Source organism: Vespa mandarinia, chromosome 3, assembly GCF_050613455.1.
Source record: "Vespa mandarinia isolate Hongniang chromosome 3, ASM5061345v1, whole genome shotgun sequence".
Classification (NCBI taxonomy): Eukaryota; Metazoa; Arthropoda; class Insecta; order Hymenoptera; family Vespidae; genus Vespa; species Vespa mandarinia.
The window spans coordinates 12,442,525-12,453,241 of record NC_140812.1 but is presented as its reverse complement, the minus strand read 5'-3'; the positions used below and the strand labels follow the sequence as shown (position 1 = coordinate 12,453,241).

Genomic DNA, 10,717 nt, shown 5'->3' with positions numbered 1-10,717 from the left:
AATAAAATGTTGAAAGAAAAATGAAAAAAAAAAATATATATATATATATATATCAATGAGAGAGACATTCATTCGATATTCCTATAACATTAATGAATAAACATATCGAAATAAATACGATAATAAATAGCAATAAATTATCCGAAACAATAATCAAACGAATTAATGTTTCATTATCTCTTAGCTACGTAATCTTCGGTCGGATTCTATAGGTCGACATTCATCGAAGAAAAATATACTAAAGGGCTATCGGTCAGTCGGTAAATCGTAACTAAATGGAAAGTAAATATTGAATGTCCCCTGTAACAGTAACCCTAGTTCAGTATAATACCATACTGTTATACTCGTTATCCAATCTATTCAGGATGCAACAGGTGTGCTTTAACCGCGATCGATCCTACACCATCCACAATATATGTACGCATTTTGTCTATACGTTCTAGCTAACGCATAATCCATCGATATCAATGACTGTTTATATTTTTTGATCGTAAACGCAAAGTCCTCTTACGCCAGACCGTTCAATACACACACACATATATATATATATATATGTATATATCATGTAAAATACGTGACCCCGTATGTAGAAACTATATAGTCATTGAATGACACGGTGAAGATAGGCGTTACAGGACCGTTTGCCATAACAGAACTTTCATGATCAAGCGAGTGCAACAACACTTCCGTTCGTCGATTTGCCCCGTCGAATCACGATGTTCCTTATAAAGTATATATAACTATAGTATCGGTATTATATTCCATAGATACTACCTAATTGTACCTGTAACGATCGCATCACGATTTTAAGACGCGTGTAAACCTCCTTTCTCGTGCGGCATACGAATTTGATCTACGATCAGAAATATCTTTTCTTCGAGCCCTCGTACTTCTTTCCAAGATTATGCAGATTTATTCCAAGACTGTGAAACTTCCGTAGTGTATCCTCTTTCAACGTCAGATCCCGTTTCTTTCGTCCGAGCATCATAGGAATCATCATTGCCATAGTCGCCGGTAACATACCTGTTTTCATAAATATGATATGATACATTAATTCGACGAGTAAAATAATAAATACAACGACGCGTTCTCGATGACGAACCTGCTCCGACTGCCGCGAGAACCGCTGAACTTGAAACTTGACCCCCGCCGTTCAATGTGTTCCTGATTGGTCGTTTTTTCAATATAGTCGGTAATGTTGTCGCTCTGTCTCTCTCGTATTCCTTTCGGCTCTGATCGACGCTCTTGAAAGTCCTCTCGACTTCTAAGAGACCGCCGTGCGATGTCGTAGTGTTGGTGCCGTTGATCGACGGTAACACCGTCAACCTGACCTAGGTAAGCCATATTTCATAAAGTAACTGTCGATAATCGATCGGATAAGTAATTCTATCCGTCAAAAAAAGAAAAAAGAATAAATAACTGTTTACTTTCTAAACAAGGTATCATAAAAGTCTGAAACTCGTGTTACTTTGCATGTAATCAATACAAGTCATTTATCACTGACAGGAAAAAAGATTCTTAAGAACCGGTTTCGATATTAATTTTCGATTCAATTTGCACTTTGGGCTGTTGTCATTAATTTTGAATTGGATATATATTAATTTTTCTATTATATCTTTAAAATAATTATATTCTTAAATCTAATCGAAATATCTCTTTAAACTTCTAGCCTAACCTGCCGCTTTGATGTCATAACGGCAATGGTTGGATCGACGTTCTCTTTGTTGCTGGATTTCGTTTTATTTCCATTCAATAGTTTGACCAGTTCAGGAGTCAATGTGTCGATTTTGATGGATCTCTGACGGGACTTGGAATATCCTCTGTTCGTTGATAGAAGAACCCATTGTCCATCTCCGTTAGATGGATGAGAAGATGGATGATTATTACCGTATTGATAATGCGAAAAATTTGGTCTGTCGCTTGGTCTAGGTCTGTCCAATGATTCGGTTCTCGGTGGAAAGTCGTGCCAATCGTTGTTAGTCTCGTCGGCATGATTGCTTTCAGGATATCTGTCTAAAAAAGGATGAGGTCTAGAAGATTGAGGTCTGTTGTTCCATGTATTTGGAAAATTGGTAGGCCTGTCGTCAGTTATAATATCGGTTGGCCGATGAATATTAGAAGGGTATTTGTCCCAAGATGGCTTCTCCGGTGGCCACTTTTGAGCTTGATTCGAAACTTGATCGTACTTGTCTGGATAATAAGACGGACGAGAGGACGACGATGGTTTTTGCCATGGTTTTTCATTACCGTTTTCTTGCCAATAAGGTTTTGGCTTTTCGTGCCTAAATGTTTAATCGTTACGAGTGAAAGAATGTAAACACGTGAAAATGACAAATCGTAAACACGATTAAATTACCAAGGTTTGTTGTTTTCATAAGTCGGCCTGGAGGAATAATCGGACGTCCATGGTTTAGCCATGCTAGGTTTCTCCCATGGTTTTATCTCTGGCCAAGGACGTTGAGTACTTGGATTTGCCTGCCACTTTGAAATTTTACTTTTGGACCATGGTATTGCATCTAGCGTAACCCAACCATTTCTATCGTCGTGTGAGTTCATACCATAATACTTATTTCTTTTCAATGTATCATTCAAAATCTCACTAAGCTATAAATAAAAACAAAAAAAAAAAAAACCAAGAAAAAGATAAAGATGCTGTTGCTCGTAGTATGTATTTCTTGGAGAAACAAAACGAAAAAAAAAAAGATCAAAACAAAAAAATAAAAGAAAGAAAGTACTTACCTTGTCCTCGTTTAAAGTAGAATTGATAGGATCCAAAGTGGATTTTTCATCGTCGAGTATAGTAGTGAAAGAATCAGTGGTAGACTCGTCAACTTCGAGAATGAGCGGATCCACCGTTGGTTTAGAGAATTTCAACGGAAGCTTAAAGTCTTTTTCGGTAGAACTTTTAATTTTATTGGCGTAATCCTCGAGGAACTTGTTGAGTACATCGGGATTGAATGTGGAGGTCTCAAAAGTATTTCGTCTGTCGTATTCCAGGGTCAAGGCATCTCGAATCATTCTTTCATCGTTACTTCGTTGATCGTCCCTAGTTTCATCGGATAACGGGCCTTGAGTCATAGCAATTGGTTCCTGAGGTATTCGAAGATTTTCGTTCTTCGTTTTGAACAATTCGGAGGCATTGGTCCTCATTTTAACAAAGTATCTGGTGTTGCAATAGGAACCTTCTAGGATGAAGATTAAAAGAAGCAAACAGATCGTTCCGTTCGTGATCGCCATCTGCAAAAAAATGATTAGAAAATTTGTCTCCGATTAAATCCTTAGTTGTTCACTGTCTTTCACTGACCGTGTAGATATGGTGTACCGAATTACACGATAAAGCCTTCCAACGTAGAGATGTTTAATTACATGAACAAGGCGAATCGTTGTCGAGTCTCAAAGTGAGAACCCGTTATCGTTGGCGGCCACGGCAACGTGCACACTAGTAGCAGTAGTTAGCCAAGAGGAGCAGATAGAAAGAAGAGTAACAAAGAACGACCTCGCCTCTTCAAGGTCCGTGATGGTTCTGTTACTGAGAGGTTGGCCTCGTTTGCTTTTAATCCAGGTCCCCACTTCGAGTGTACTTGGTCCATTTTACATCTCCTTCTCGACCTGGTGCTGTTGGATTTCCTTGTCCTTGTCTAGCCTGGTCACCGAGGAAACGGATTCGTCTCCTCTCTCTCTCTCTCTCTCTCTCTCCTTCTTTTTCACATGTTCTAACTTCGCCATTTCTCCTTCCCACACTCGTCTTCTTCGGCGATAGCCTCGGCGATCATTCGAACAATAGGACCAAGATAAAGACAAGGAACGATCTATGGATCAGATAAAATCCAACTGACCGGAGCCGTCTCTTATAATCGACGAACGATATATTTGCAAATAAATATATGCAAGACGTATTGGCACGTTTACGTTGGCGTATTTTATCGAATGAACTTGAAAAGACCGTACCCTGTCACTGGCACGCGGTGAAAGAAGAAAGACATTCGTCACGCACTAATTACACCGGTCACCCGTAACAATCACGCACCTTCTCGCGACATCCTCTAGTCTTCCTTAAATCTTTCCTTTCGAATAATCGTTCAACTAAAAGTCTAAAATTTCTTTGTCCTCAAGTCAAAATTTCAACTTTCGCTCATTTGTACGTGAAAATTTCTTCACGAAATGAAACTAATTCTTCCACCTGCCTCTTTTGTAGAAATCATTGTCCAGCTAAGTTAGAGAAATTGGTTTAATGTTTCGGATAAATTGTAAGAGTATCGACGATAACATCGATTTAGGACACGACGGAAGAACCGGAGAAAGACAAAGAAGGTTGATGGCAATTTTCATGGTCGGTAAATTACTGATTTGACCTCCTTCAACGTACGCACTATCGTCGTCGTCGTCGTCGTCGTCGTCGTCGTCGTAGTCGTCTATGGGGAAAAGAAACAAACGTCGAGGATTCAAAGGAAAAATCGGTCGTTTGACGATTTTTTCGCTTTCTCGGCACAGAAACCTCAACCTCACTTTTTTGCTCGTATCTTTGTACGTATACCTACAACTCTAACTCTTAGGTCTCTTTATAGTTGGCATCGAGTAAAACGCGAATAGAACAACTTTTGACGTTTTACGATCGAACAGATCACATTGATTTTCATGAATTTTTTCTTTCCATTGAAGTACGATACTAAAATGCAAGTCGATATATATATATATATATATATATATATATACACACATATCTACAAGGTATATTTAGATATCTATATAATTGAAGAAAGTATTCAAAGTTGTAAAGATTTTCTTAAGATAACTATAATAACTATCCCTTTGAGTTCGACGATTCTATATAATGATTTTTCTTGCTTCCGATTCCGATCGAACGTCGTGCGGTTTGATGGCCTACTCAAAACCGGAATTGGGTTGGCCAATGAAGCCGCGAAAACGACGACGACGATGACGATGACGACGATGACGAGGAGAAGGAGGAGGAAAAGGGAAACGAAAAAGGAAAGAAGAATATAGAAAAGAAAAAGAAAATGAAAAAGAAAAGAGACACGCGAATGCTACTTTCATTGTTGGCTATGTTCCTATGAGAGAAAAAGAAGCTACCACCATATTGGATATTAAACCGAGCATACATCGCCATCGAGCACCCCACCCCAACGCCTTCCATATCTTCTCTCTTCCTTGTTTACGCGTATTCGTATACGGTGAAAAGATGGAAAGAGAGGGACACGATGATCCAAGCTAGCCTGGATATTCTACGAGCTTCACGCATCGACAACGAGTTTCCAAGGAAAGTACTCCTCGCGATAATTGCATGGTTTTACCGTCGTGCTACGATCTACGCATCACCGAGTTATATATATATATATATTTGTACATATGCACATAGATAAATAGATAAGTACATATGCAGCTATATATATATATATATATCTATGTTTATATATATATACATACAAAGCAAAAGCCTGTTCATCTCACGAAAAACACGTTAGACCGGATTCGAAATGGTCTAATTGTTGCTCTTACAAATCTGTTAGGAATTCTTATACATTTTATGGAAGATGTCACGAGGAACGATATCCGAGATAAGAGATCGGTTCGCGATTAGAAATTATTCGTGTTTGTTATTACGAGAGAGATTTAATGAGATCGATGTAAATGATCGGGTAAAATTTGTTTGCAGTTGAGAACTCCCGACATATAAATGGATTTCTTCGGATCATATAAAATCTTTCTTTCCTTCTTTTTTTCTTTTCGTTTTTTCTTCTTTTCTTTCATTTCTTTCCTTCTTTTCTTTTCTTTTTTTCTCCCTTACTTTTTCTTTTGTTTCGAATGCTCTCTCTTACAGAGCGAAATAATAATTTCACGGAAGACGAGAAAGAACGGAAGAGATGGAAAGACTTTCTAAGTTGCGTTTTATCGACGAGCGGCGAGAGTCGAGTGACCTTATTTCGTATACCGAGGTCACTCGAATAGATACATCTCCACCCGATTGTACGCACTAATACGACCAAGTCATGGTGGAAAATTCGAAAGAGGGAGAGAGATAGAGATATTTACCGTCTCGTTGATTCCTTATCGTAAATCGAATGATCAAGCAAAAGATCTTTAATTGCGAGAAAAGAAATCAAAGCCTTTAACGAACTGACAATCTTCTTGGATTTAAGAAAGAAATAGATAATCGATGAAATATTCTGTCTATGAATTTGACACACTACGCACCATGCGCTAAGATGCAACGTTTATGACAGTTAACACCTGCTACCTGAACTAAACGTCACCGTACTTCTTTGTCGTTGACAATTGGAGTAAGAACGATGATTAAGAGACTAGAGATTTTTAGAAAACGTTCAACTTTACGACAACGTTAAAGGCAAGAAACGTCAAAGGCACGGTTTAGTCGTGTACTGCCAAGTAAAGAGAAGAGATTCTTATTCTTGAAATCGTCGTATCTCGAAAACTTCTCAAAGTATATAAGAGATATGGATCTTTGTGTTAAAAGTTTCTTTCTTATCTACTTTCTGGTTTTTGCTAACGTTTTCACCGAAAATACAACAAAATCATCCAATGAAAATAATTCTAAATCGTTTGTAGAATCGACAGAAGATAATCTATCTCACGAGGAGGATTTTACGACAGAGGCAACTTTATTTATTGCTACGGAAACTGATGAAAATTTGCTCTCGACGATCGTTCTCGAAGGCGATACTGAAAATATTACGGATGAATTTAAACCAAGCGTTCATCTTGGAGAAATCGAGGAACCAAGAATGAAGATTAATCCCTTCAACAAAGTGCATCACTTTAAATTCGAAAACAGTTTTGACGTGGGATCTCATCAGAATGATCTTCGAAACGTTAAGCAAAGGATCCTTTACGACGTTAAGGAACATCAAAATGGTCGTATAGTTTTTGAAGACGACAAAAGAAATTTTCATATCAGAAAGTATCAACAAGTTTTACCAAAGACGATCCAACCGTTACACGTTACCGTCACGCAAAGTTCAAGGTCGCATTTAGATAATTTCGGCGAACAAAAAGTTATAAGCGATCATACGTTATTACAGAATTTCGAGAAACCGGTGTACCTAGAGGAACACACATCGATGATATTTGATAAACCTATGAGATTTCCAAACGAACTTTTATCTCTTGGTAATGGGAACTTCGACGATAAGAATACGTTTTATTTCGTGCCAGATTATCATCTAATGCCGAATCATCAAAATAATTATTACAACGTCGAACAACAAGAAGGAAATTACGGTAACGTTCAGAAACCAGATAATATGATGGTTTATCTCGCACAGCAACACGAATACACTACACTTCGCAAACAACCACATTATTATTATTATTATCATCGGCCTTTAGGCTATCACGAAATGGACTTTTTAGGTGAGCCAAAACCCGCTATGATCTATCCAAAAGGACACAGGTAAGATAAAAGGAAAGGCAAGCTTATTGACGGAGTATATAAAAGTATAAATATTTCTCAAATGTTTTTCTTTCCTTCTTCTTTTTTTTTCTTTTTTGCTTTTTTTTTTTAGAATTTCACCATGGAAAAAGATTATTCATTTGATCGGAGCTTTCTTACCACTGGGATTATTACTGGCAGCTCTTGCTCCTAACGTGATCAAAATTCAAAATACGACGTGAGTAAGGCATCGGGCATAATTTCATCATGAAAGATTCATGGAATCTCTATTTTAAACAAGGACGAATTCCTATAGGGATCCAAACATCGTTCTCTCAAAGTTGAGGGTCGTTGACCTGCCGATCGAGCATAAGGAAGCGAGATTGATCGATGAACAGCGAACGAATGTCTGCGAGGAAAGATCGATATGCGAATTGATATTGGAAGGTGGTAAACCAGGAACGAATATAGTGCAAAATGTTCTTTGGAATTTGGCTATTAGGTACGTACGCATTAGGATACAATTAGATACAATATTTTTAAATATTCCCGATAGTTATATTAAATTTTTTTTTTTTTAATTTAATTTTTAAATTTTAATTTTTTTACAGATCTAACGAAGAAATGATAAGAAAAATTGGCCTCCAGGAAATATTTGAAGCAGTGAAAAAGAAGAATTGCGCGACGATCGTTTGTTAAATCTCAAACGAAAGAAGGAAGCGAGTATCGTGGGTGACACAAGCTGCTATTGTTCCTCTCTTTACTCCTCTTTCTCTCCCTCTCTCTTTCTCTTTTTCTTTCCAATCACTGAACTCGGAATAGCCATTGTCTTTTCAAAAGTTCGCGTAAGATAATTAGTCTTCTTTTCGTTCTAACTGTGAAAGTGTGTCCTTCCAAGAGTAAGGAAAGAAAGAAAGAAAGAAAGAAAGAAAGAAAGAAAGGTAAAGAAAAGAAGTAAGAAGGACGAGAAGAAGATTGTTTGAAGAAGCATTTCAGTATTATTATCATCAATATCTCGTTCGAGAATTCGTCTCGTGTATGCACTCGTCTCGTACTCGCAAGTGAAAGTAGTCACTGGGTATATAAGTGGGTCAACGCTAGTCCATTCTGGACCATCGTTCTCACTCGTGAAACTCAGTCATTTTTTCTCTTATACATACATACATACATACATACATATAAATATATATATATATATATATATATTTATACAAATATTTATACAAATACATTACTCGATTTCCAGTAATACGTAATTATATTAATTTGTCATTGCACAGATGTACGCATTTATCTTTGTTAAAAAACTGAAAATCAAATAGTCCATTTTTGATAAAGTCACGAAAGATAATAATAAATGTATATTAGTTTTACGACGAAGCAACAGTTTTTGTTATGATTTATGTACGACACCTGCCAGGAGAATATAGAAAATTGTGGATTAGACGTGGATTAGATGAACGATTAGACTTTCGAAAGAAAAAGAAGAAGAAGAAGAAAAAGAAATATCATTCGAGAATTGCGAAGGAAGAGAAGAATACCGGATGGAAATCGTATTTTGGGTCGCAAAGTTGATTTTCACTTCGAGGAATGCGTAAGAAAGGCCGAGGACAACGGCGCGTTGATCGCTAGACCAAGATTGATTAGTTTCTTCTTTTCTCTTACCTTTTTTTTTTTTCGTAAAAGAAAATAAAAATATACGCAATCGATCGCATCCTCGATATCCTTTTCTCTTCTCTTTTTTCTTTCTTTTTTTTTTTTTCGTTATCACGATATACTTCTTTCTGATTAACTAGGAACTAATCTTACGATGTATGTTGGGCGTTCAACGAAAGTGAGCCACTTTTTATACGGGTTCTACTTTGGAGTCGAAAACGACCATAGACCGATTGCTACTTAGAGCGGATCAACGAGATAGCTCGTAAAATACGATTTAACGATTTAGAATCTTTTTGCGACAGATGTTCCTAATCCGTTCTTTTATTTATCCGGTCAATCGTCATAATTTACGTTTAATACGAAATCACGTGATGCCATATCCAATTATCATCATCATCATCATCATTATTACTATTATTATTATTATTATTATTATTATTATTATTATTATTATTATTATTATTATCATCATCATAATCATCATCGTTTTTGTCGTCATCGAGAGTGAGAAAAAGAGATAAGACAGCGATAAAAATATCACAGAAGGTAGACGAGTTTTCTTAAAAGAAATCGTGCTACGATATTACGAGTAATTAAATCGACGAGAATAGTATGCGTGTAATAAAGTACTAGTAGGATAAAATTTGCATATAGTAAACGTTCGAAAGCCAAACGTTGTACTTACTCTGTAATAGTCTCTTCTTCATGAACTTTCACGTTTATGCCGACGTTACGACCCTGCTGTTACTTTGATGACATTGTACAACGACTACGTCACGGACGTCTCAATCGTGCCTTCTTCGTTAACGTGAGTTGTTTATTAACGAGCAAAGATTTAGGAACAATGAAAGGTATCAATATAAGAAAGTTTAGTTAGACGTTCGAGCTTGTTAGTTAACGTCATCGCTAAAACATTTTATAGATCTTAATTGAAGGGAGAAATTTTCTTTCGATTATTTTTTGACATAAGGATTATGACGACGTCGTTGTAAAGTTGACGACGCGTGGGTATTACAAGATATGTCAAGGAAAGCGAGTTTGTAAAAGATGCCGAACGATATTGGAAAACGTCGTCGCGACGAGGTCGTCCAAGCTGAGAATGAGTCGTAAGTAAGTAACTAAGTACGTGCTCATAATTGTTAACGCATCGTATCGTTAATCCACCTCGACGAGAAAAAAGGCGTTGAATCTCTTTTTTTTTTCTTTTCCTCTTTTTTTTTTTCTTTCTCCTTTATTTTTTTCTTCAACAACGAACAAGTCTTACGTAAACTTGAAGATCATTCAAAAGATACACCATAATAACATCTCCCTCTCAACTTAAACAAACTGATTTCTTTTTTATGATATTGGAGATTTCGAATTGGTCAAGTCCGTCGAGATTAGATACAATCAATTAGAGTTTAACGGACAAATTTACATTGATTTTTATGATCGTTATATCAAAAGTTAGTCTTTGAGTTTACATTTCTATCGTATAAAAGAGAAATTCGTTAATCTTCTGAATTAGATCTATGAGATTTGTTTTCTTTTTCTTTTCTTTTTCTTTTATGAAAGATGAAAGAACATAAAATTTGTATTTTTAAAAACTATGGTCTCCTTCGATCGTTGGAATCGAATAAAACGTGAGAAGAGGAGAAAGAGAGATTAGAA

General features: G+C 36.6%; 2 protein-coding genes across 3 annotated transcripts in view; one reads left to right on the top strand and one right to left on the bottom strand.

Annotated features, from left to right (window-relative positions):
• Positions 1-50: 50 nt before the first annotated feature.
• LOC118450225 (uncharacterized) overlaps positions 51-10,717 on the bottom strand; it is a 97,982-nt gene continuing 87,315 nt past the window's right edge. The window contains exons 5-10 of one of the 2 annotated variants that reach the window (XM_085655544.1): positions 3,305-3,809; positions 2,740-3,237; positions 2,357-2,604; positions 1,676-2,282; positions 1,103-1,331; positions 51-1,023 (exon numbers count right to left, since the gene is read on the bottom strand). In XM_085655544.1, the coding sequence (XP_085511670.1) occupies positions 860-1,023; positions 1,103-1,331; positions 1,676-2,282; positions 2,357-2,604; positions 2,740-3,237 (1,746 nt within the window). In that variant the 5' untranslated portion in view covers positions 3,305-3,809 and the 3' untranslated portion in view covers positions 51-859. Of the gene's footprint in view, positions 1,024-1,102; positions 1,332-1,675; positions 2,283-2,356; positions 2,605-2,739; positions 3,238-3,304; positions 3,810-10,717 lie in introns of those variants that run through there. The other variant, XM_035885799.2, reaches the window with a different exon arrangement.
• On the top strand, positions 4,111-8,566 carry LOC118450227 (uncharacterized). Its single transcript, XM_035885802.2, has 4 exons — positions 4,111-7,429; positions 7,542-7,646; positions 7,725-7,910; positions 8,020-8,566. Exons 1-4 carry the CDS (start codon positions 6,474-6,476, stop codon positions 8,105-8,107), a joined length of 1,335 nt encoding a protein of 444 aa, XP_035741695.2. The 5' UTR covers positions 4,111-6,473; the 3' UTR covers positions 8,108-8,566.

Coding starts and splice junctions, on each gene's coding strand:
- LOC118450227 (XM_035885802.2), top strand. CDS start 6,474: ATGGATCTTTGTGTTAAAAGTTTCTTTCTTATCTACTTTCTGGTTTTT. Junction 7,647..7,724: donor ATCAAAATTCAAAATACGAC/GTGAGTAAGGCA, acceptor GAATTCCTATAG/GGATCCAAACATCGTTCTCT. Junction 7,911..8,019: donor CTTTGGAATTTGGCTATTAG/GTACGTACGCAT, acceptor ATTTTTTTACAG/ATCTAACGAAGAAATGATAA.